The sequence below is a fragment of the Zootoca vivipara genome, chromosome 2 (assembly GCF_965207765.1).
Source record: "Zootoca vivipara chromosome 2, rZooViv2.hap1.1, whole genome shotgun sequence".
Lineage (NCBI taxonomy): Eukaryota > Metazoa > Chordata > Lepidosauria > Squamata > Lacertidae > Zootoca > Zootoca vivipara.
This window is the reverse complement of record NC_142584.1, coordinates 104,097,091-104,122,914: the sequence shown is the minus strand read 5'-3', so window position 1 is coordinate 104,122,914 and position 25,824 is coordinate 104,097,091. Positions and strand designations below refer to the sequence as shown.

The window sequence follows — 25,824 nt, the reverse complement described above, 5'->3', positions numbered from 1 at the left end:
TCTTTAGGAGAGTTGATGCTTCCTATTTCAACCATGTTTAAAATAAATGGAGAAGTGAGCCATTAACAACACGACTGACCGAGGGATTCACACACACACAAATGATAAAACGGGTACAAAAAGGCACATTGCACAAGAGCAAACCTCAGTTTGTTTATTTTTTAATTAAAATTTCATTCACCAGGGAAATGCTTAGATACTATGTCGATTATTAGAACTCTCCACTCACTTCCAACAGCGAGGCTTGCTTTAAAATCATGACACCACATCACCTATTTATTTTAAAAAGGGGGGGGGGGTGAATTACATATACACATTGATGTGCTCTAAATAAACTGCTGTAACAGGATGGGGGGGTGAAATTTCTCTCTCTCTCTCACACACACACACACACCCTAATTCAGAGCCCCAGATCCTCCACAAAGCATACTTGTGAGATCCCATCTGAGCAACATCCCCATTTAATTCATTGAGGAGGCAGGTGAGGGGAGCTTTTTGGTGTGTTGTGCTGTGCCTATCATCAAAAAATGGGGAAATCCTTGCATTTAGAAACGGGGCAGAGGGTCTATTGGTAAATATAATCTTGATGAAAGTGGGCAGGAACACAGGCACAGAATAGCAACAAAACATAATGGGAGCCTGGGCAACATATTCCGCCCATATTCGTCACTTAAAGCTTTGAAAGACCAGGTCTGCACTTTGTGAGAATCCTGGGGAAACAAATAATCCACTTGGCTGAACACAAGAGCATAAAGGATTGCCTTGCTGGTTCAGACGCAAAAGCTCATCTAAGTCAACACTCCTCTGCCATCATGCCCTCCCAGAGGCCCCCATGAAGTTCATTATCATAGAATTGTAGAGTTGGAAGGGACACCAAGGGTCATCTAGTCCAACCCCCCTCGTCCAATCACAACTAAAGCATCCAATAGGCGGCTATGATGGGCGATGGCCATCCTTCTGCTTGTTTGGTGCTGCAAGGGATATAGGACCTCAGTATATGGAAGTTACGGTAGTGGCTAATAGCCCTTGACAGAACTTTCCTCCATTAATTTCTCTAAAACCCTTAAAAAACAGAAAGCTATCTACACTTAGTGGCCATGATAAGCCTGAAGGAGTGAATGAATCAGGACTGTTGCAGAGTTACTGCAACTTGCAAATGAACCTTTGGATGAACGCAGGATCGAAACCTTGACAGACGGATTACTGTGGCCCGATTCTAAAATGTGCCGTGTACTAACACAACTCTGCAGGGATTATTTTTGAGAAATACTTTCAATAGGGGAGTTGTGCCAACAGCTGGTTATAACCGTACACCCAGGAAAACCGGTGGACAGTATTACAGTGGACGCTCGGGTTGCGAACGTGATCCGTGCGAGATGCACGTTCGCAACCCGCAGTGGCACATCTGCGCACGGCGGGTCACGATTTGGAGCTTCTGCACATAGCGCAATTTAGCGCTTCTGCTGATGCTTGAGCGCCAAAACCCGGAAGTAACTCATTTGGGTACTTCCGGGTTCAGCGCAGGACGCAACCTGAAAAGACGCAACCTGAAGCATCTGCAACCTGAGGTATGACTGTATAGGGGTGATCTAGTTGACATTTTGCACTTAAGGCTTTGGGAAAGCTTTTGACAAAGTACCTCACCAAAGACTCCTGGCGCCAAGTGAGCTTAGCAGTCATGGGAAAGAGGACGACGACCCCTGGTAAGATCAGTAACTGGTTGGAAAACAGGAAGCAGAGAGTTGGGATTAATGCAAGTTCTCCCAGTGAAGAATGTATGTTTCCGAGCACAATTCAAAATGTTGGTGCTGACCTTTAAAGCCCTAAACGGCCCTGGCCCAGTATACCTGAAGGAGCGTCTCCACACCCATTGTTCAGCCCAGACACTGAGGTCCAGCACCAAGGGCCTTCTGGCGGTTCCCCCATTGCAAAAAGTGAAGTTGCAGGGAACCAGGCAGAGGGCCTTCTCGGTAGTGGCGCCCGCCCTGTGGAACGTCCTCCCATCAGATGTCAAGCAAGTAAATAACTATCTGACTTTTAGAAGACATCTGAAGGCAGCCCTGTACAGGGAAGGTTTTTTAAAAATTGTGTTTTCAATATTTTGTTGGGAGCCACTCAGAGTGGCTGGGGCGACCCAGTCAGATGGGTGGCCTATAAAAAATTTTTAAAAATATTACGTAGAAAGTGAAGTCTCCCAAGGATTGGTATTGGGACCTGTGACTTTTAACTTGTTGGTAATTTAGTTAGGGATGTGGTAGCCAAGCCGGCTGATAGTATCAGATTAATGAAGAGCTCCAAAAAGATCTCTCCAAGCTGAGTGAATGGGCAGCAAAATGACGAATGCAAATTGATGTAAACAAGTGATATACATTGGGGCAACAAGTCTAAATTAAACATAAATCCTCATGGGGTCTGAACTGCCAGGGAATGACCAAGAGTGAGACTTTAGTGAGCGGAAAGTTTAGTGATGTCGATCCAGCGTGTGACAGCTGTGAAAAACGTGAATTCTGTGCTAGGGATCACTGCAAAAAGAAAAGAAAACTACCACTATGGCGTCATGATATGACTACAGTGGAACCTCGGTTTATGAACACCTCGGTTTACGAATTTTCGGTTTATGAACGCTGTGGACCCATCTGGAACGGATTAATTCACTTTCCATTATTTTCAATGGGAAAGGTCGCATCAGTTTATGAACGCTTCAGTTTATGAACAGACTTCCGGAATCAATTACACCCATGCTTCGGGTTAAGTACGCTTCAGGTTGAGTACTCCGCAGATCCCATCTAGAACGAATTAATCCACTTTCCATTACTTTCAATGGGAAAGTTCGCTTCAGTTTATGAACGCTTCAGTTTAAGTACTCCGCGGACCGTCTGGAACAGTTTAATCCACTTTCCATTACTTTTAATGGGAAAGTTCGCTTCAGTTTATGAACGCTTCAGTTTATGAACAGACTTCCGGAACCAATTGTGTTCATAAACCGAGGTACCACTGTATTCCATTGCACTTAGAATACTGTGTACCGTTCTGGTCACCTCACCTCAAAAAGAATATTGTAGCGTTGGAAAAGGCTCAGGAAACGGCAACTCAAACGATCAAGAGGATGGAGGAAAACTTAACGAAACCTAAGTCTGTTTTAGAGACGAGTAAGAGGAGCTGCGATCGAAGTTTGCAAGATTATGCACAGTGCAGACAAAGCGGGTGGAGAACAGAGTTTCTCCTTCTCTCGTGATGCCAGAACATTAAATGAAGCCGAGATTGGCAGATTCGGGACGGACGAAAGACACAGCACAGAGTTAACTGGTGGACAAATTCATTGCTAAGGCTACTAGTCACTGGCTCCTACCTTTTTCTCCCTGCTCTGTCCGAGGCAGTATGCTGGGAATCCCAGGTAGTGAAGAGTTCATATGCTCAGGCCCTGATTCTCATAGGCTTCTCATAGACATCTGGGTTGGCCAATCGGAGAACAGGATGCTGGTCTAGAGGCGCCATTGGTCTGATTTAGCAGGTCTCTTCTTATGAATGGACATACACACACACCCCGCAAAAAAAACCCAACCCTACAAATAATAGTGGGAATTTTCTAAATGCCTCTATATTAACCAAGAGTTTGCCTTCTGGAATTCAAAAAACTCATACAACAGAAACAAATAATGGATTCAGACAGAATGCAGCACTTAACGGGTGATTGAGAAATGCTGACTTGTTTTCTTGTTTCCCCCTGTATTTTGGGGACGACAACTGTCCCTTCTCCATCTCATTCAGGATGGCCAAAAAAAAAAAAAAGAGCGCCAATTGTACAAAGTGTTTAATTAACCTGTAGAATCAACTGCTACAATAGGTCAAAGGTTAGGTTTCCTATCAGACACTCGATTAAATAACAAACATTTTCATAAAGGTTCACCTACAGAAAGGATAAAGGCTAACCACAAAAATTACTTGGATATAGCAAACAGTCTTCTATGGACAGCTAATTCCAAACTCCCCCCCCCCTTGTGTTACTTTTACAGTTTCGTATCAGGCTACCTCTGTTAGATCTAGATTTGACAGCCCCCGCTTCTCTTTAAAGCGCAGGGCGGATCGCGACATTTTGCCTTTCTTCTCGATAGTTAACCATCGCGACTACCCAGTTTAAGGAGCTTCCCTAAATCCTCAAGTTTTGCGTGTTTCGTTTTTCTTTCCTTTTGAAACAGAGGAGGAGCAGAGGCACGGAGGTGGCGACTCTGCCCACTTGGTCCATGGATGAGCTGAGATTCAAATAACTTCTTCTCCCACCTGGGTAGGGGGAGAGGGGACCACTGCACTGGCTGGATCAGAACAGGCGGGAACACCGTTCGGGACATGACAAAATGGGAACATACAGGGAAACCACTGCAGCCATCCTGGACCCCTCCAACTCTGTCCGTCGGGCTGCGGTACACTAAAACCAAACAGGGGCTGGAATCCGTCAACAAACCTGATTTGAGGTTTCTCAGGGCTTGAATAAGGATTACAGGCGGGGCTAGCTCTCTAAGGAAGCAAGACGGCCTTCCCTTTCATACGGTGTTGCGCTCATACCTTTCAGTGGTCCACTAATCCGAGCACGTTGCGCTACTTTCAGTCCTTGTTTAATTTGGTTTTTCAACTTGTGTGTGCATGTACATGTGTATCTATATATATATATACATACACACGCACAAAACCACACACAGATAAACACACCACCTCCACCTTTTCCAGCCCACTGTGTGAGCCTCCGATGGTGTCTGCTGCCACAACAAACCCCTTCGTCTCTTAAAGTGCCACAGCACAAATTTGTCTTCCTGTCACGTGGTTCTTCTGCCACCAGATGTCCATTTGTCGCAGCCACACTGTGGAGAATGAGCAGCAAAGGGCAGGGGGGGGGAAACCCCGAGGCCTGGGAAATGTGCCTTCTTGTTACAGAGGCCTCAAGAGAACTTCAAACCTATTTGAGCTTACCAGAGAGTCAACTGTCAAATGGGTCCTCTGTAGAAACCTACGTGATTCCTACCAACTTTGGGGCATAGCTGCCAAGTTTTCCCTTTTCTCGCGAGGAAGCCTATTCAGCATAAGGGAATTTCCCTTTAAAAAAGGGATAACTTGGCAGCTATGCTTTGGGGCCCTCCTGATTTAGTGGACAAAAATACAGTGTGATCCAGTGGCTGGGAGCTACCACCCGAGAAAGTGGAGCCCTGAAGCAAAAGGCTACTGAGGTTAATTTGCGACCAGCATTACCTTCCTAAGGGCAGATTCTCCATCACTCAGAGTCTTTGCATAGAGACGAGGAGTCTTCTCTTCAAAAGGACCTGCGGCCTGGTTTGTGTAGGTAGTTAGAAGAAACTAAAGGTTTCGGCCCAGTGAGCCAAAGCAACAAAAACCACCTGAAGGTTCGCTCGCAGTTACTGGATATCAATAAATAGTCCTATAGTGCCTTTAATAAAACTAAAGCGCATACTTTGCCAACGTGCTGCCCTCCAGATGTTTTCGGACAGCTTCCATGCGAGTCGCTCAAAACATCTTGAAGGCACATGAGCAAGGGCTGCAGGAGGGTCACATGCAATATTCCTAAGAACTCACAATATTCCTGTTTGTTGATACTGAACGTTGACGACCTAATACATTTTCTGACAGCCCGAGGGAACAGCCGCTAATTCTGACAGCCACATAAATCTGCCTGCTTTTCAACGGTTTATATCCCCAAAGCGGGGATGTTTTCAGAAAAGCACCAAATTTATCTAGGATTATTGACATTCGCACCGGAGCCAACCAGATTTTGAGCATTCACTGTAGCCTATCTTACTGAAGATCCTATAAACTATGGCATTGATATCCAGTACCTGCCACGAGTGGGAAACCTTGCGATGGTGTTTGAAGTCAGACTGGCGAAATCTTTTAAGACGGTTCCTGCGCTCTTTCTTTAAACGACAACAAAAACCCACTGGTTAAGTTTCCCGAGGCACAGAGTTCCCTATCTACCCGCTCCGGCTGCAAGGGCGACCCTGTTAAAACAGCGGGATGGGGTAGGCGAACAAGGGGTTCTCTCTGTTGTGGATCTTCTCGTGTCTCTTGTGGTGGGAGCTGTGGCTGAAGCACTTGCCGCAAAACCGGCAGGCGTAGGGCTTCTCCCCGGTGTGGATGCGGTGGTGCTGCACCAGGGTGGACTTGTCGGTGAAACAATTCCCGCACTCGGAGCACACGTAGGGCTTCTCGCCCGTGTGGATCCGCTGGTGCCGGAAGAGGTTGGAGCTGACGTTGAAGCTCTTCTCGCAGATGTTGCACTTGTAGGGCTTCTCCCCGGTGTGGATGCGCATGTGCTTGATGAGGTCGGCGTTGTGGTTGAAGCTGCGCAGGCACTCGGTGCAGGTATTCAACACCTCCGGCTTCTGCTTGGCCTTAGGCTTCTCGCCGGCGGAGTCCGCGCCGCCTGCCTGCGGGGCGCAGGGCTCCTGCTGCTGCTGCTCCTCCTCGGCCGAGTCCCGCAAGTGCTTCTTCTTGTGGGAGCTGCGGCTGTAGCTTTTGCCGCAATCGATGCACTCGTAGGGCTTCTCGCCCGTGTGAATCCTCTGGTGCTGCGTGAGGTTGGACTTGTCGTTGAACCTCTTGCCGCAGTCGAGGCAGATGTAGGGCTTCTCCCCCGTGTGGATCCGCTGGTGCCGGTTCAGGCTGGAGCGCACGGCGAAGCTCTTCCCGCATTCGGAGCACTTGTGGGGTTTGTCGTCGGGCTGCAGCGGCCAGGGGTCGATCAGGCTCGAGTTCTGGATGAAGACCTTCCCGCACTCGACGCAAATGTCGGGGATCTCCTCGGTCTGGGTGCCCCGGTGCACCAAGAAGACCTTGCGTTTCTTAATGGCGTGCACCGGTTTCACCGGCCACGTCATCGAAGGGATTTTCTTCTCCCGCACTTCGGTTCCGCACGCTTGGCTGCGCCCGGGACTTAAACTCAGCATTTTAAGGAGCTTACGCTTCGTCACCAGCTGCGACCGAGCCTCCTCAGGGCTGAAGTTCTCCTCCATGTGGCTCATAGCGTCACTTCCTCTCACCTAGCAGGAAACCAAACGTGTTGCTCTTTTAAGGACGGGAGGCAATGCTCACAGTAGCAAAGGGTCAACCCTTTTAATCCCACCCCCAGTAATCCAAATGTAAGCCCAGAGCAGGTGATTCCAATATACTTTATATGTGTCATTATATGACATATAATCAAAGAGTAATGCAGGAACTGACTCTCAACTGCAGGTGGGCAAAAAACTACTTTGGCCGATTGCTAGTGGCATCACGGGGGAAGGGAGATCAGGAATTTAGCAAAGCAAATAAACTATAGGACCCCAAAACGGGTTTTGAAGATCGTATAGCCAACTTATGTACAGCTGCAGGACATCTGCGTGCCACGATTACACAGAAGTATAGAAAAGCTGCAGATTGTGGCACTGGCTTCGCTGTTCACTTCCTTTGGAATTCTGAATTCCTTTCGGAAGCAAATTTCTAGTCCTTAGGGCCAGGAAGGAGAGGCACGCTAACTTGGAATCCCCCGCCTCCAACCCCCAAGTCATTTGTGCCATTGAAAAGGCTCAGAAGAATCCTGGAAATGGCACACAAATTGGGGTGCTGTGCAACCAAATCCATTGCATGCCAGCATCACTGGGCACTCCTGACCCAGTTGCCCAGCCCAGCAGCAGCACTCCATACAGTGGAGTTGACTGCAATGGCACAAAGGACTCAGGGTGCATTTCAGTGTTGCGCACTGTGCCTTGCTGATCTCTGAAGAGAGAGGGGGGAGGACAGCGGGCAGAAGCAGCAGATACTGGAGGCAGCTTGGGGAAAGAGGCAGGACACAGCTCCCAGGCTGCCAGCTTCTGAATTTGGCTTGAAGCTAGGCGCCACACTTCCAGAGCCAGCCTTATTTGTGACATTTTGATTTTGGAATCTTGGATGGCCCTTAATACCGTAGGAGAAAAGGCTTGGCCTGCCCTTAGCTCCACAGTGATCTTCCACTACCAACCATCATCTGCATTATTCCTCAACCTTTCCCCCAAGCAGTTAATGTCTCAGGAGATCTAATCCAAAACACAGGAGAGAGAGAAAGAGAGGGAGGGAGGGAGAGGATGGTTTACTCAAGGCCCCTCCATATGCTGCCATCTGTTCTCGGGGAAGAGACTCCTCAGCACAAAATAAACGCAAACAGCATCATTGTTTGTGAAAGTTAAAGCCATTTATAAACACACACGCTGCCCCTCGCACGTGCATGTCATATTCCAAACTCAAACCGCAGGCAGGCCTGCCACCCGCAACAATTCCACCGTTTGCCTGTATTTTGCGCGCGGCGGAGCAGGAACCGGGGTGTCCCTGGGAACACGACGAGCAATGCGTGGCGGAAGCGCACTCTGCACATGCTCAGGCCCACTCTCGCCCCTCGACTCCCCGCTACCACCGCCACCCCAGAGATCAGCCGCCCCCACCCCATGCGAATTCGAGCTGCAGTTCATCGGGATGCGCTCACCGTCCGTGCGCTGGTAGCCAGGCCGGAGGCGGCTGCAGGAGAGCGGCCAGTGCCCGGGGGCTGGTTTCTAGTCCAGCGGTCCGGATCAACGCTTCTGTCCGGCCCGCGGCTGCTGCCGGCGCCCGAGAAGGCGCGAGGTGAGAAGCAGACCCGAGCGATCTGGGGGGACCCCCTATACACGCCCCGTCGCCCTGCTTTAATCTCTGGGGTGGGGTGGCGGGTTTTGCTCATCCCTACCTTGCGATCAAGGAAGCCAGAGCTCATGCTGGCGGCGGCGGTGGTGGCGGGGGATCGGCAAAGGTGGCGGCGACGGCGGCGGGACCCCCCACCCCCACCCCCCTGTCCCGCGTCGGCCAGAATCGGAGAGGGCGCCTTTTGTGCGGCCAGTTCAATGGGCTCCTGGGCTCGGGGCGCGATGGCTGAGAGGTCTGCTCCAGATCCTGCCCGCGCCGGGTGCGCCTCGCCTCTCCCCGCTTCGCCTAAGGCGCCTGCAGGAGCATCGCGAACTGGGGGGTCCCACCCGCGCGCCCCCCAGGAGCGGCTGCAGCCGAGCGCGGGCTCCGCGTCCACAATGGAAGAAGAGCCGGAGGAGGCGGAGAGGAGGAGGCGCGGGAGGGAGAAGGAGCGGAGCAGGAGGAGGCCGCTTCCAGCAGCAGCAGCAACAGCAGCACCGCCAGCAGCTACCTCTGACCCAGGAAACTCAATGCTGGAAGGCTGACCCGACCAGACAAAGAAAGGAGCCTGGCGCCGGCGATGCCAGAGCCCCCTAGTGGGCGCAGCCTTGGCAGCGATGGTCCGTGGCGCCTTTCCTCGTAGGGGACGCGGCGGCGGCGGCTGTTGCGCCACGTTCCTTTCCCTGCCTCTTCGCTCCCTCCCTGCAGACATTCTCCCGCCGCAGGAACTGCTGGGGCGTGAAGCGCCCTGCTGTTGCTGCTTTTGGAAAGGTGAATGCAAGCCTCTCTTTGCGCTCAACTGTCATCGCGTGGCCTGAGGAAGAGGGCCAAAGGCTGGCTGGGACGTGAGCAGCCGGCGTGTGTGTATAAGAACAGCCCGGCTGGATCAGGCCAGTGGCCCATCTATAGTCCGGCATCCTGACCTCACAAACCAGATGCCAACAGGAAACCAACGAGCTGAACGTGAGCTCAAGGTCCTTCCCGTGGATTCCAGCAACTGGTCTTCAGATGCATGGCAGATGCAAAAAGCAGCAGGACTCCTGCACCTCCCACACAACTATTAAGGGTGCAGGCGCCCTGTCTCCTTTTTCACCTAGTCTCCTTTGCACCAACGATCTCCTTACAGCGCCTTGCACTTCTCCTCTCCTCCTTCCCACCTTCCGTTCAAGACGTCAAAGGCCTCCGGCTCCAACTGCTTTCATCACTCCAGATGCTATCTGCTCACACATGATAGAAGTTTATAAGATTACACGCGTGGCATGGGGAAAGTGGAGAGAGAAATGCTTCTCACCCTCTCTCATCACACTGGAACTCTTGAACGTCCAGTGGCAGGATAGCTCAGCTGGTTAGTGTGTGGTGCTGATAATTCCGAGGTTGCAGGTTCGATCCCCATAAGGGGGTTGACCCTCGGGGTCCCTTCCAAGTCTACAAGTCTGTGATTCTAGAAATGTCTATGGCTGGAAGATAAAATAAAGTACTTCTTCACACAGCGCATACTGGTAGTTAAACTGCGGAACTCATTGCCCCAGGAGGCACCGATGGCGGCCAATTTGGGTGGCTCCAAAAGAGGATTAGAAAAATTAATAGGAAGAGTGGGCTATCAATGGTCCATGCTCTGCCTCAAAGGTCAGAGGCAGCAATGGTTCTGAATACCAGTTGCTGGAAAACCACAGGAAGGGAAAGTGCTCTTGTGCTCAGAACCTGATTGGTGGTTCCCCACAGGCATCCAGTTGACCACTGTGAAAACCGGATGCTGGGCTAGATGGGCCACTGGGTTCTTACACATTTTTGGCATCTGCCACTCAAATGACAAATTAGCAAGAGGTTGATTGATTCTCTCCACAGGTCAAACTTTATGTTACTTGCAGAAACATGTACCAGCAGATGTATGGAGGGTGGATACTTGTGACAGGGCCTTTTCAGTAGTGGCACACTCAAAATCTAAACAGCATCTCAATAAAGGTGCGATTGGTAGCTTTGTCAGTGAACAGTGTGCATTTTAGCCTTTTTAAGGACTTTGCCATTTATTTATTTTCCTTGTGTTGTTTATCCTTTTGTATACAGTAGCTGCCAGCTGCCTTGAATACAACAGATCTGGGACGGGGAACCTGATGGTCCTCGAATATGGCCCAGTGATCAGGGATGATGGGAGCCAGAGTCCAACAACTTTCAGGGGCTACAGATTCTCCTACCCTGGTGAAGAAAGCGGGGAACAAATGAATGCCACATTGGGAGACTTTGAATGGAGGAGCAATATTGCAACAGGCCAGTTGTCCACTAAAAAATTGCCTTCCCTCAGGGCTCCCAGTCCCTTTTATTCCTCAAGAGGATTTCCAAAACAAAGGAGTGTTTACTGAATCTGTTTACTGCAAGATTCCTTTACTAGGTATTGATAATGGCCAATTTCAGATTCCACTGGTGTATATGTGAAATCAGGATTCCTCCCCCACCTTCACACAAACACATACACATTGACTCCTCTTCTACCATTTTGTTGACAATTCACTTTGCTGTGGATGCTGGTCTCTTAGGGCACTGCCCCACCAACCTCAATCTGCCCTTAGCCAACCCCTACTTCCCTGCCTTCTTACTTACTTGGCTGTCAAAATCTTCATCCTCCATCTCAGTTTTGTTGAACTCTACAGGAGGGGGGAAATAGATCTAGAATCAGTTGAGTTTGCCTGTCTTTGGCTCTGGCTCCATCCATTGTTGTCTCTAGCTCCACCTGCTGTTGGCCTCCCACCCTGCATTTCACTCTACCGGTCCCAATGGGCTGCAGCTTCCACTGTAGGTTTTGAGTTCTTCACAGGCCGATAATTTCACAAGACATGTAGTTGCAGGTACCTTTTACGTAAGGCCTGTTTTTAAAATCAAACTCATAATGGCTCCCCACACACACACACACACTCAAAATCATGCTCTCTCATTCCCTTGTGGGGAGAAAAGCAGGTGTATGTGGTTTTGAGTGTAAAACCCTTAACAGCTAATTACAATTTCTAGGTTTATCCAGAAACTTTCTGCTATCCCTGGGCCAGGCAAAATCCACTCGTTTGTTAGATTAAGGACATTGATATGCAGAAGGTTTGTCCTCCCCCCCCACTCTGTCCCAAGCAAGCCATGTTAGATACTTGGAGAATTTAACTATCCCCATAGTTTTCCCCTCACAGAACTACAATTCCCAGCCTTCTTAACAAACTATCATTCCAAGGAACCTTTGGAGGCAAGAATGTGGTTGAAATGTATAGGGAGGAATTCAATACGTATAATAATAATAATACCCCTTTGGATATTTAAAGACAACTATCAGGTCTCCCCTCAATCTTCTCTTCTCCAAGCTGCACATTCACAGTTCTTTCAACCCTTCATCATAGGACTTGGTCTCCAGGCCTCTCTCCTAATTCTGGTCAACCTCTGGCCAACCTCTTCTGGACCACACTCTAGCTTGTCATCTATTGAGATGAATGGAGTTCAACAAGTCGCAAAAAAGTATGACAACGACATTCTCCAAGGATCATAAGCTTGTTTATTTTTTAAAAAAATACCTATTCGATTTATGGCGAAACCTAAAGCTCCTTACCTTGGATTCTTAGAAATCTGAGCTAGATTGGAAAATAAACCAGCTCCATGTATTTTTACAGTATTTTATTTGAAGTTTCCACCTTTTAATAAATAAGTATACTCATGGAGAAAACAGCTCAGAGGAAAATTTGTCCGACACATAGTGTTGGTTACTGAAAGTAAGGGCCCATTTGCACTATATATTTAAAACAGCATTATACCATTTGCAACAGTCATGGTTTCCCCTAAAGTTCCTGGGAGTGCTAGTTTGTTCAGGATGCTGAGACCCCCCTCACAGCGCTACAATTCCCAGAGGTTTATGGGCCAATCCCCCTTCCTAGGGATCCTTGGGAACTGCAGCTCTGTGAATGGAATAGGAGGTCTCCTTAAAAAAACAAAAACAGTTCACACTGCCTTCATAATTTTAGAGAAATTATTTCATCGTGTCAAACGGCTGATTCATAGCAGTCTCTTAATCTAAAATGTATAGCTAAATTTAAAAACAGCAAAATGTGGCGGGGGGTGTTGGTCTTATCATTGATTTTCTTACAGCTGGTCTAAAACCCAAAATGCATGAGGCCATTTATTTTATTTTATTTTTTGATGCTGCATGGGAAATGCCAGCTGCTTGGTTGCTACATATGGGCACATAAGGCATGAACCAAAAAAAGGTCAAAGGTAAAATTTATTGGAAATTTATTGCCACAGAAGGGTCTCTTCTTATAGAAATTCCTATATGAATGCCTGAGTAAAACATATAAGCACTGGCTAATTATGGAGGAAGGATAAATGGTTAAAAGAAAACCATTGATCAGGCCCGCTGGAACAAACCCCAATAAATGCTGTACATGCCTGCCATAGAGTTTACCACGAGCGGCAACTCCATTGAGGAGGCAAAACAACAGAACTTTAGTTTCCCACACAAAAATGGCCAAGCCTCCCTCCACAGCGCCACCTTGTGGCCCCTGTGAGTATACCACTAACACCGCCCACTGTTAGTTCACAGCCCTTGTACTTGATGGCAGCATTTGCACTCGTGTCTATACGCCAGTGCATTAAAATACAGTCATAACTCGGTTTAAGTACGCTTCGGTTTGAGTACTTTCAGTTTAAGTACTCCGCGGACCCGTCTGGAACGGATTAATCCACTTTCCATTACTTTCAATGGGAAAGTTCGCTTCAGGTTAAGTACGCTTCAGGTTAAGTACGGACTTCCGGAACCAATTGTGTACTTAAACCGAGGTACCACTGTACAAGGCAGAATACAAGCCCTAAAAAAAAACAAAGTAGATTTATAGACAGGGCAGTAGAATAGTTTTTTAAAAAAATCTTCAAGTTTAAAGCCTACAGCAGGCATCCCCAAACTGCGGCCCTCCAGATGTTTTGGCCTACAACTCCCATGATCCCTAGCTAACAGGACCAGTGGTCGGGGAAGATGGGAATTGTAGTCCAAAACATCTGGAGGGCCGAAGTTTGGGGGTGCCTGGCCTACAGACATTACTTACTGACCACTTGTCCTTTGGGGATGCTGAATTGCAAAGCACGGCTGCAGATGGAGCGTAGGGGTTCTGCTTGCAATAATCCTCCTTGCTGCAGGCATGAGGAAGCTGTGCCCCCCCCCCAAGATGTTGCTGGGCATCACCTCCCATCACTCCTGACAATTGGCCATGTTGGCTGGGGCTGATGGGAGTCTGAGTCCAACAATACTGGGTGTGCCATCCATGACTCTTGCAGCTTCAGTCCGGCTAAAACAGGGGAAATAATCTGCCGTGCCTTTTTGTTATTCTCTCACTTTTCACCAAGGCTCACTTGTTTCCAGGCTCAGTTCAAAATGCTGGTTTTGGCCTCTAAAGCCCAAGTCGTCCCCTATATCTAAAGGACCCCCTCCTTTCTATGAACCTGCCCAGACCCTGAGATCATAATCGGAGGTCATTCTGCATGTCATTTCCAAGGGAGGTCCAGAGGGTGGCTATGAGAGAACAGGCCCTCTCGGTGCCAACCTTGCCATCGTTTCAGCAGCAGGCAAGAGCATTTTTGTTCTCCCAGACATTTGGGCCAAGCCGATGATATGGCGATGCTCTATTGTTAAACCTGCTTCCGATTACATTTTATTATCATGCGATTTTATCGTGGCACTTTTTACTTGGTTGTAAATCACTTCGGGACTTTATGTAAGAGGGTCGCGATACATAAAATTTAATAAACCCAACGCTAAACCAAGTGGCAGTGTAAAAACGGAGACCGCCGCTAAGTACTGATTGTCTGCAAAGAATCTCGGAGGCCCGACGCCGGAAACTTAATCGGCAGCGCAAGGGAAGAAGTGCAACATCCAACTAAACCTATTAACGAGCATCCTCTGCTTGTTGTTTTTATGCACATTATGTTAATTGCATGCAAATTAAATACGAAGAGAGACAAAAGTTCCTCCAGCCCTATTATACCCTGCTGGCATGTTCACTGGAGCTGAAAAAAAACTGTCGCAACTATGCTTTTGAAGAAAGGGGGTGGCGAAATAACTGAGGTATGGTAAGTGCTTAAGAGGATGAGTGGAGCATATTGGTGGAAAGGACACTAAAGGGAACCAGGTGACAAGATACAAGGGACGCAGGTTTGCCAATCAGAAGATCAGCGGTTTGAATCCATGCTCCTGGCCACCTAGCAGTTCGAAAGCACATCAAAGTGCAAGTAGATAAATAGGTACCACTCCGGCAGGAAGGTAAACAGTGTTCTGGTTCGCCAGAAGCGGCTTTGTCATGCTGGCCACATGACCCGGAAACTACGCTGGCTCCCTCGGCCAGTAAAGCGAGATGAGCGCCGCAACCCCAGAGTCGTCCACGACTGGACCTAATGGTCAGGGGTCCCTTTACCTTTAACCCGTACACTGCAGCGCTCTATTTTGTGGAGAGCAAAAGGGTCAGCTTCATCACACCTGATAGGCTTTGAATGACATTTATAAACTATGCAGAGCACACAATGTCCTGATATAACTAACAATATTCTCCAAAGAACAGGTAGATCAAAACCTTGCCTTTTCCGGGAAGCTTTTCAGAGCACGGTTTCAGGCCTCCTCATCGGATGCGTAAGTCTTGGATTGGTGGGATCAAAGGGCCCCCTCCCTACTTTGAAAACTACGCTGGGAAAAGTGGCAAGAGGTTTCAAAGTCTAAAAAGCAGAATCACAGTCTCTGTGTCACTCTAAGAAGAGTTGCTCTTTTTTATTGTCTATAGCAGGAAGCTTTTGAGCTTAGCCAAAACCAGCAAAGGCTTCAGCAGAGATGCTCACTGTAAGAGATCTGTTTTTTAAGTGAGGTTGTTTCACCGCCAGAACCGGTTCTGGAGGAAAAGGTTGAGACTCTGCGCTGAGACCAAGAGTTGATCTATATGTCTGGCAAACTCATGCCAAACAGTTCTTCACAGACTGGACCACTTTAGACTGCAGGTGTGTGTGGGAGGGGGGTTGTCACATTTTTGCATATCCTCCCGCATTCCTTTGAAACCCTTCCGTTTGCAGAAAACCAGCACATCAGAGGAAAAGGTTGTCGCTGCTACTCTTTGGCTACTAGCCAAAATGCCCAGGCTCTACCTCCACTCTCAGAGAGGCATTCTGCCTCTGAATACTAGGGGCTGGGGAACCCAGGTTGGGAGAATGGCTTGCTCACAGACACCTGGGCAGGCCACAGTGAGAACAGGATACTGAATAGATGGGCCATCGGCCTGATCCAGGAACCTTGCCTGGTGTCCCTAATGTGCTTTTTATAATAATAAAAAATGAGCAGGGCATTTGATTAACGTGGAGGTCTTTAAAATATGCAACCCCACTCCCACTTGCACTCTGGAGCAGAGCCATCGAGAAAAATCATTGCCATACGCTTTTGCCGTTTAGCCCAGAAATGTCCCCTTTGGGATCATAGCTGCCAAGTCTCCTGTATTCCCCAGGAAACCCCCGTTTTTCCAGCTGCTCCCAGCCGAAAAAATGGATTTTTTTGTTTTTTCCCGGTTTATTCTGGTGTGGCAGCCATTTTGGAACTGGGCGGAGCATGCTCAGAAGCGACTTTTGATGCTGCTCTGCCCAGTTCCAAAATGGCTGCAGCGCGACTTCTGGTGTGGTGGCCATTTTGGAACTGGGCACAGCAGCATCAAAAGTCACCTCTGAGCATGCTCCGCCCAGTTCCAAAATGGTGGCAGCGCTACTTGCGGTCTGCTACTTCCGGTCCGATCCCTTATTTTTCAGGCAGGAACTTGGCAGTTATGTTTGGGATGGAAGGCTAGACGTATCTAGATCTCAAGAAGCGGAATTGATCCCAAAATCGCCAGCTGATGTACTGATGAGCTGGTAATCGGTGACATGTCTAGGGGGATCCCCTCCCCTCCTGTTCCATTCCCATTCCATTTCTAAAGGGGCTTGTGTGCTTCTGAAAACAGATTCCCCAGCAGAGAACGCCCTTCCCCCCCTCCCCCACGGCAAAGCTTTCCAAACTTTTCACGTTGGTGACACACTTTCCAGACAGGTGTCATTTCGTGACGCGGTAATTCAGTTCTACTAGCAAACCGGAGGTTAAACGGACCCGATTTCCATCCCCGAGAGGATGGGAGCGTGGGGAGCGTCTGTGGCGACACGCCTGCGCACCGCGGCCGACAAACTTAACGTGCCGCGACGCACGGTTTGGAAAGCTCTGCCCTACGGCGAGCTGCTAGCTCAGGGGGGCGGAGTAGGCCAGTATCGGGTAGTCCGCCTTGTGGATCTTCTCGTGTCTCTTGTGGTGGGAGCTGTGGCTGAAGCTCTTGCCGCAAAACCGGCAGGCGTAGGGCTTCTCCCCGGTGTGGATCCTCTGGTGCTGCACCAGGGTGGACTTGTCGGTGAACCTCTTCCCGCAGCTGGAGCACACGTAGGGCTTCTCGCCCGTGTGGATCCGCTGGTGCCGGAAGAGGTTGGAGCTGACGCTGAAGCTCTTCTCGCAGACGCTGCACTGGTAGGGCTTCTCCCCGGTGTGGATGCGCATGTGCTTGATGAGGTCGGCGTTCTGGCTGAAGCTCTGCCAGCACTCGGTGCAGGTATTCAGCACCTCCACCTTCCTCCTGGGCTTGGGCTTGGCGCTGGCTGTGCAGGCGCCGTCCGCCTGGGCGGCGACGGCAGGGCCCCCCTTGCCCAGCTTCTTCCCCGGCGGGTGGCGCAGGTGGTGCTTCTTGTGGGAGCTGCGGCTGAAGCTCTTGCCGCAGTCGATGCATTTGTAGGGTTTCTCGCCCGTGTGGATGCGCCGGTGCTGGGTCAGGTTGGACTTGTCGTTGAAGCGCTTGCCGCACTCGCCGCACTTGTAGGGCTTCTCCCCCGTGTGGATCCTCTGGTGCCGGTTGAGGCTGGAGCTCACCCCGAAGCTTTTCCCGCAGTCGGGGCATTTGTACGGCTTCTCGTCGGAGTGCGTGCGCCGGTGGTTGACCAGGCTCGAGTTCTGGCTGAAAGTCTTCCCGCACTCGATGCAGATGTTGGGCTTCTCCTCCGCCGGAGCCCCCTGCTGGCACACCACAAAGTCCTTGCGTTTGCGGATGCCTTGGGCGGCTTTCGCGGCGGGCCGCGTGCGAGGAGGCATCCCCTCTTCCCCTCCTCTAGTCTTGCTGTTGCTCTCGCGGGGCTGGCTGCCCTCGGGACTGGGTGTCAGCATCTCGTGGGGCTTTCAGAGGAAGGGGCTTTGCAAATCACCTTCCATGGCACTGTATCCTCCTCCGCGTGACTCCCTATACCTGCAGAAGCATCATAATAAAATATCAGTCAGGGTCACTTATGATGAATGCTCATGTTATGCATATTGACACAGATTTAGAGACCTTCTCTGCTCGTACCCAGATCAGTCCAATACAATACAAGCAGCACGCAAGGGCACAAGATTCAATCAAGTTTCAATCAAATATTATTAGTACAAAAAGAAAACAATAAGAGAACCATATACAAACACTGACACAGAAGCCAAAACCAAACGTCAAGCAAATAGCATATACAAATAAATACCGAAAGGCAAACCAGTCTTTATGGTCTTTGAGGCTATGTAGCGGTCAGCAAAGTGGCAGCAGGTCGAACGAAGTGTCAATAATAGACAGGCTGCTGGCGTTTTTCACCTGCTTCGCCCATATGACGGGCTTCTTCAGTAGTTTCTCCTTCTGCTTTCTGCTATGTTTAATACGTTCAAATTCGTATGAAACCACTTATCTTGGCTTAGGCCACAATGCTCAAGTTCTTATTTCAAAAGGTTCTCTCATGTGGCTTTGATACATTTACATATCCAATTTCTTATATTCAGAGTTTTCTTAGTTTGAGCATGTATTGACTAAGCCTGTAGTCATACCCAGATCGGAGCTGCTCCACCGAGATGTGATCCCACGCCTCTGCAATGCAGCAAAAGTCAAACTGGGTGGGTTTCCCCATCTGATAATGATCATTATTAATTAAATTTATACACTGCCCTTCGCCTGGAAGATCTCAGGGTGGTTCACAAGATGAAAATACAAGATAAAAGCATAAAATAAAAGCAAAACAGTAATAAAAACACCTCCCAAAACACATTCATTCATTTTTAAAAAACACATTTAAAAGGCTGTAGAATACGAATCAGCCAAAGGCCTAGTTGAAGAGGAATGTTTCCGCCAGGTACCTAAATATCTATAATGAAGACGCCAGCCGAACCTTCCTGGGGAGAGCATTCCACAAACAGGAAGTCGCTGCAAGAAAGGCTCCTTCTCTTGTTGCCACCATCTGGACCTCACGTGGAGGAGGCACATAAAGGAGGTCGTCAGATGATGATCAGAGAGTCCAAATCGGTTTATATCACAAAGTTGGCCCTGGCCTGGTGGTTGCTTTTATCAACCATATGCTCCCACCGCAGGACACATTCCCCACACTGCGATGCATCTATAACACCGAGGGCCAGGTAGGGTTGTGTATACACTATACCTTTAAATTACAAATGACATTTCCCCCTGCTGATGAATTCTGGGCACTGTAGTTTGTTAAGGGTCGCTGAGCATTGTAACTCTGCGAGGGGTAAACTACCGCACCCAGAATTCATTGAGGGAAAGAATATTCCTTACAAGTAGCGCATGTGTGTGCGTGTGTGTACGCAGCTTGCAGCTTCATTTCCAAGTAAATGACACGTGTTTTTAGCTTATTGTCCATTTCAATTTTTAAAAAAATGTTTTAAATTGTTTGTTTCTAACTGTTTCATACTGGCAATTTTATCGTTTCGTTCTTTCTGCAAACCACGTTGAAGTTTTATTACATTCAAGCGGCGGAAAAATAAATGCTCCGATAATAAAAACTAAACATACCCAGACTTGCAGCATGAAATGCTTACACAAGTTCACTCATATGAAGCCAGATGCATGACACTTTTTAATTCCAGGTTAACTAAGACAGAATAACTACTGCTCCCTAGTCCTATTCCAGGAGTTATGCTCACAAATAAGTCAACAACGCAAGCAGCTTGCAGGAGTTACTCTGTGTAGCCGAAGTTCTGACATCATGCATGCTGATTAAACACTCTCCCCCCAACATCCATGCACACAGCGCAACATCTGCAGGGTTTTGGCACATGCAGATGTTTGCATACTGTGAATACCAGAAGATGGGACATTTTGATGGGCACAGCACACAGCATCCACGGCAAGGGGGCTATTCTGTACCTACTCGTGAGTATAATGCCTGAACACGGCTCCAGATTCATTTACCAATATTTCTAGCCTTCCTTTCATCCAGTAACAACCCCAGGGTGAGTTGCGTATAAAACCACCGAACAATACAATTCACAAAACAATGGGAGCAAGCGGAAATATCAGTACTGACGCAAACGCGCCCCTCACGATTCCAAAACCGCCTTGAAAAAAACATGCAGGCGGTATCACAATTTAACAATTCAGCTTATTGTTTCAGTAATGTTCTCAGGTGGGACCAAAGTGTAAAGTCAGCCCAATCAGTACCTGAGGGGGGCGGGCCTACAATAAATGGAGGGGGGGCACTCCTCCAGGGAAGGCCACTTGATGAATCTCCTCCCATAATGGGACTAGAAGACTACCCCTGAAGAGAGAGCGAAGAGGGAGGCTGGGATAGGGAGAGTTGCTTCTTCAAGTACTAAACATCAGGAAGAACTTTCTGACAGTGGAGCAGTCTCCCTTGGGACGCCTTGATGCGCACAGCATCCACGGCAAGAGGGCTATTCTGTACCTACTCGTGAGCAGTCTCCCTCTCCTTCCTTGGAGGATTTTAAGCAGAGGTTGGATGGGCATCTGTCATGGATTAGCACTGAGTTTCCTGGATGGCAGGGGGGTGCATTAGATGACTCTTCCAACCCTACAATTCTATAAAACCATCTCGACAGCAGCATGCCCCGAGGGGCCACCAGGCTTATCTGCGCCACAGTTGCCAAGCCTGTGCAGACGAGCAGAGAATCGCGCTCAAGCTACACCCCATGCACGCTGACCTGGCCGTCGTCAAGTCTCTTCTTTTTAACAGACGACGTGCACAAAATTGCACTGCGATGTTAAAAGCAAGCGTCACCAGGGCGCGAGGCCCTCGGACGCAGACTGACTTCGGAGTGGACCGCTTTCCAAGCTAGCTGCCCTCGCTGCATCGACTTGAGGCAGTGGGCTCCTCCGGCGTTTGTCCCCCTCCTCCCGCCCCCACCCCACCCGCTGACACCCCTTTTTAACCCACCCGCGCACCCGCTGCCGTGGCCGCTAACCTGCCAGTGGGAGATTCTCCCTCCTTGGGTGCCCAAGTCAAAGGGGGACCAGAGTGGCAGCAACAAACCGCGTCGCTTTCGGGGGTCACACGCGCGGGAACCCCCTCGGAGGGAGGCTCTTCGGCTTGCCTCCACCGCACGGGTGGGGGTCACCCCCAGCACCCACCCGGCGCGGCTCTGGGGGTCCCCGGGTGGCTTCTCCGGAGCGCCGCGTGCGCAAAAGGCGCCTTCCCTCTCCAAGCGGCGCACCGACTTCTCCGGGCTCGCAATGGAGGAAGCGGCTGCAGACCCTGACCTAGGAAGCGCAACCCCAGGCCTGAGCCGACGAGGAGAGCCGCCGCCGCCGCTGCCGAGCAGCCTCCGCAAGAGCCCTCTGGCGGCCGCAGAGCAAGCAGCCACCTCCGCCCGTCTGTGCGTCCCCGTCGAGCCGCCTCCGCCTCCTCCACCACCTCCACTCCGCCCGTTCCCGGTTTAATTTCTAAAATTAGAGACCTGAAGCTCGCGCTTTCGTAATCCCAGAGGAGAGGGCGCCTAAGGCGCTCTTGGCATGCTCAAGGGAAACGTTTTGCAGATCCTCCAAGTGTCCCTGTTTTCCAGGGACAGTTCCGGATTAACAGAAGCCATCCTGCTTTCTGATTTGATTCTGGAATGTCCCACTTTGCCTCTGGACGTCCCTATTTTCATCGGAGAAATGTAGGAGGGCATGGTAAAGGTAAAGGGACCCCTAACCATTTGGTCCAGTCGCGGATGACTCTGGGGTTGCGGCACTCATCTCGCTCTATAGGCCAAGGGAGCCGGTGTTTGTCCGCAGTCATGTGGCCAGCATGACTAAGCCGCTTCTGGCAAACCAGAGCAGCGCACGGAAATGCCGTTTACCTTCCCGCCGGAGTGGTACCTATTTATCTACTTGTACTTTGACGTGCTTTTGAACTGCTAGGTGGGCAGGAGCAGGGACCGAGCAACAGGAGCTCACCCTGTCCCAAGGATTCAAACTGCCAACCTTCTTGTTCTGCTGTGGGCTCCTGGCTGGAGGAAAAACCAGCAGCTGCCACTCAGCCCAGAATCTCATGATAGTCTGGCCTTCGAAGAAAATGACAGAAAATTCTCTTCCCATGACACACTTTCACAGATACATCCACGTCTTCCAATATGCTCTTGTGTACTCTTTCCCCACCATGCTGGAGAAACAGGGAGGATAGCCTGCCCCTTCACCTTTGTCCTTTCTCAGTTTTGGCAAAAACATTTTTTTAAAAAAAATCTTTATTGTTCATTCATAGTAGTAAATGTTGGTATCAGAACCAAAAACGGATAAATGTTTTGAAAGCCCTGCTTTCAAACCCTTGCACCTGAGAATACAACCATATTCTGGAAAGCAAAACAGTACTTGACAAAACAAAAGGCAGATCACAAAAAACTAGCTGAGAAACTTTGCAGCCTTTGAAGCAGCAAGTTGCTGGTGGGGGGGGGCAGTAAAAAAAGAGAGAGAGAGAGAAGAAGAACAATTTGGAATAACCAGATTTCCAAAGTTTTTTTTCCCTTCACCTCTGCTGAAGGCTTCTCTTAAAATGCTGAGCTAAAGCGAAATAAGGTGGAATCAATAGAATCTAATCCCCTCTTAAAGGCAGGCGGAAGGACAAAGGGAGTTGCTTTGCTCCAAATAGAACTTCATCCGCCCACTGCAGCTATCTCTGGCTCAATTTCGACTATGCATTTTTAGCAAGAACAGCACATCTGAGAGCACTCCTGCCTCTTCTCACCCAACTAAAAACTCAGCATCCAAATCAGTTGCACACAAATTTTACCCAGTACTGGGGAGCAAGGAAGAACAGAACAGAAAAAGGGAGGCAAATAATGACAAGAGCACAAATGAATGAATGTTATCTGTGCTGCTCGAGAACCGTAACAATACATTAACTAAATGTTGGAATGAATGTTATCTTGAGGTTTAATGTTACGGGGGGTGGGGGGGGAAGAAGTGTACTTTTCTTGATGAAAGAAAATGACTGTCTTCCCCCTTGGAATAATAAAGATCAGAATCAAAGGATGGTTTATTGGTAGATGGGAAGGGACCCTCGGGGTCATCTAGTCCAACCCCCTGCAGAGCCCTCCACCTGTAGTCTTCTGGGTGTTATAACGTGCCTGTTCTTTTGGCCCACGCAGCGCAGAGATGCATTGACCGGGGTGCGGGGAATGGGGGAATCAGCCCAGCGCCCCCCAACTCATGCCATTCTCGTGCTCCGCCAACGCTGCTGATCCTCCCCCTCGAACCCACAGTCCCGCCCCTCTAGCTTTGGGATGTTGCTTTTGGTAGGCATGGGCGTAGCCAATCCATCAAAATAAATACAAATCAATACAAATTTTGAGGTTCTGCTCTTCCCCTCCCCAAAGCCTGCCCCCAACAAAAATCCTGGCTATGCCGAGAGGCGTAGAAAGAGGGGGTGCGGCCCGCCTCGGGTGTCATCCCTGAGGGGGGGTAACAAAATGGCACACCGCGGTGGGTGGCAGTTACCGCAGGGCCTGGACTGCAGCGTGTCCGAGCCATGTCTCTCTCCCGAAAGTGATGCTGTGGCTCGGCGCCCCGCGCTGCCCGGAATGGCAGCGTGGGGCTTGCGTCTGCCAGGCAGACTCTGTGGGCGGATCGCTGCTCTGGGTGCCGGAGCAGGTAGCTACGCCACTAGCTACGCCCATGCTGGTAGGATTGCTGTAAGTCCTGCTTTTCTAAAACACCGCATATCCATCATAAAAAGTGCAGGTACAGTAGGATGAAAGGCATCCCACCCCCGAAGCTATGGAAGAGGTGCCGCCTGCAAGAGGCACAGCAGGGCCCACTGCAGCCCCAAACCCCGCCAAGGAACTAACCTGAGGAAGTCCAGAGAAGAACGTGGCCTGGCAAGAAAAAAAAGTGACCCTGTCCGAAGTGAATTAGCTCTTTGCTGACCCTTGCCCCAGCCCCAGCTTGTAGCCAGGTAAGCCCACCCACCCTCAGTGCACATAAGGGGGGGGATGTTATTTTTTTCCATCTATAATACTGTCGTATTTATTTTACAGTACATTGATTATTGCCTTCATTTTATGGATCTATCTATGGTCTCATTAGACAGTAAAATCCGCGTTAAATTTCTGTTTTAGGGGGTGTTTTTCATCATCCAGAATGGATCAATTCACTTTTACATTACTTTCTATGGAAAAGTGTGCCTCAACTTATGTACGTTTCTAGTTATGGCCGGACCTCTGGAACGGATTATGGTTGTAAGTAGAGGTTCCACTGTAGTTATCACTATGGAATCGCCTTTGCATGTTTTGCAACGCTGCTATAAATTGTGCCTGCAGATGAGAACAGGGTTCACCACACAACTCCCCTCCTCTTCCAAGACCCCAAGGGACTTACGAAAGATTGGGCGCATAGATTGTTAGGGGGTCATCTTGAAGAGGTGGGTCGTGTTGAACCAAAGGTGGACTGTTCCGGACGCTCTGCTCACGCCATGTTGATCGTCAAGATGACCCCATCCCTAATTGGTAGAATCTGTAACATTGAGCTCATACATTGCTTGCTTTGATATCCACTAATTGGCCAGCTGGGATGATACCCTTATCTGTGGGCCTGGGAGGTTGGGCGCAGAGCCCAGAAAGGGGAAACATCGATATTTGCCACCTGTGTTTCCACGTGACGTACACTGTTCTATTGTATTGTTTCCAGCAGCCTTTGTCCAGTTTCCAGACACATGGCTGCATGTGGCACACAATTTGGCAGCCCCAGGATTTTGCACAGACGCGTTCCAACGATTGGTTAACTGCACCAATCCATAATGGAGTGCCGTACAGGAGTTTTGGGGCTACTTTGGCATTAAAGACCTTTAGTGGAGCTGGGACAAACTGATTCCATGTTAAAGAAGTATCGGGTGATAGCCAGAGCTAGAGTATCTGCTCCGTTAAGTGCAAGCTTACAATGGTATTTCCAGGAAGCATTATATTGGAAATGGATGCCTAGGAATTTAAAGTTTCTAACCTGTTCCAACGGGCTTCCACCGATCTCCTACCTATGAGGCTTCCAAGATCTTGCAAAAACAAGCATTATAGAGGACGATCTGGCTGCCACATTTGTCACTGCATTGATCGCCAGGGTTGATTCGGCTGATGTCCCCTTCCTCCCTCGCTCCTCCATGTGTGTCCCTCCAGAAGCTGCACGCTCGGTGGAAGAGGACAACCATCCCAGATAGGAGCGTACCGTTCTTCGGTCAAGGGTATACGATAGCTGCGCTCCCCTCCAAACAAGCCAGATGTGAGCCTTCAGTATCGCAGTGCCAATCTTAAATGCTCTTGATAAGTATGAAGGCTAACTCAATACACTGAAATGAAATCAACCATAAAGTGCTGCGTTGGCTGCCAGTGAGCGGTGAGGCCCAATTCAAGGTGCTAGTACAAGTGGAGAAAACTCGGTTTAAGTACACTTCGGTTTGAGTACTTTCAGTTTAAGTCAGGCATCCCCAAACTGAGGCCCTCCAGATGTTTTGGCCTACAACTCCCATGATCCCTAGCTAACAGGACCAGTGGTCAGGGATGATGGGAATTGAAGTCGAAAACATCTGGAGGGCCAAAGTTTGGGGGTGCCTGCTCTAAAGGGTTTTGGACTCAAGTACTTGAAATAGTACGCTCGAACTCAGGACGAAAGGGAGAAATGTGTTAAAGAGGAAGGCACGTTTGGCAAACCCTCACCATGATCAACTCCCACCCAGGACCCTACGTCCCCTGTGTGGAAGGATGTGTGGATCCAGAATTGGCCTCCACAGTCACTTACGGACTCACTGTTAAGACTGTGTTCATGGAAGACAATCTTACTCGGCTACGAGTGATCGCCAAAGAAGAGGACCTGAAAT

The 25,824-nt window shown here is 49.4% G+C and overlaps 2 protein-coding genes and 1 long non-coding RNA gene across 7 annotated transcripts; 1 reads left to right on the top strand and 2 right to left on the bottom strand.

Annotated features, from left to right (window-relative positions):
• Nucleotides 1-124: 124 nt before the first annotated feature.
• On the bottom strand, nucleotides 125-9,218 carry LOC118080073 (uncharacterized). Of its 2 annotated transcripts, none has more exons than XM_088662672.1 (2): nucleotides 8,498-9,218; nucleotides 125-7,043 (listed from the first exon to the last, which is right to left on the bottom strand). In XM_088662672.1, the coding sequence occupies exons 1-2, from the start codon at nucleotides 8,759-8,761 to the stop codon at nucleotides 6,006-6,008; spliced, it is 1,302 nt and encodes a 433-aa protein (XP_088518798.1). In that variant the 5' UTR covers nucleotides 8,762-9,218; the 3' UTR covers nucleotides 125-6,005. The 2 variants fall into 2 exon arrangements, with proteins under 2 accessions (XP_088518798.1, XP_034960896.3); XM_035105005.3 differs by having other exon boundaries at nucleotides 8,735-9,192.
• A 52-nt stretch (nucleotides 9,219-9,270) lies between these two features.
• Nucleotides 9,271-11,696, top strand: LOC148686993 (uncharacterized). Its single transcript, XR_015948303.1, has 2 exons — nucleotides 9,271-9,441; nucleotides 10,738-11,696. It is a non-coding gene; the product is annotated as an uncharacterized LOC148686993 (long non-coding RNA).
• A 480-nt stretch (nucleotides 11,697-12,176) lies between these two features.
• Nucleotides 12,177-22,708, bottom strand: LOC118075978 (uncharacterized). 4 transcript variants are annotated; one of them, XM_088662677.1, is made up of 2 exons: nucleotides 20,931-22,708; nucleotides 12,177-17,963 (listed from the first exon to the last, which is right to left on the bottom strand). In XM_088662677.1, the coding sequence occupies exon 2, from the start codon at nucleotides 17,882-17,884 to the stop codon at nucleotides 16,919-16,921; it is 966 nt and encodes a 321-aa protein (XP_088518803.1). In that variant the 5' UTR covers nucleotides 17,885-17,963; nucleotides 20,931-22,708; the 3' UTR covers nucleotides 12,177-16,918. The 4 variants fall into 4 exon arrangements, with proteins under 4 accessions (XP_088518803.1, XP_088518804.1, XP_034954319.3 ...); XM_088662678.1 differs by having other exon boundaries at nucleotides 21,117-22,708; XM_035098428.3 differs by having other exon boundaries at nucleotides 20,951-22,707.
• Between the last annotated feature and the right edge of the window lie 3,116 nt (nucleotides 22,709-25,824).

Bases quoted from the DNA above. Each gene is read 5' to 3' on its own strand.
- LOC118080073 (XM_088662672.1), bottom strand. From the start codon at position 8,761: ATGAGCTCTGGCTTCCTTGATCGCAAGGTAGGGATGAGCAAAACCCGC. The intron at 7,044-8,497 runs GTGAGCGCATCC...GTTTCCTGCTAG, and splicing joins TGGCTACCAGCGCACGGACG to GTGAGAGGAAGTGACGCTAT.
- LOC118075978 (XM_088662677.1), bottom strand. From the start codon at position 17,884: ATGCTGACACCCAGTCCCGAGGGCAGCCAGCCCCGCGAGAGCAACAGC.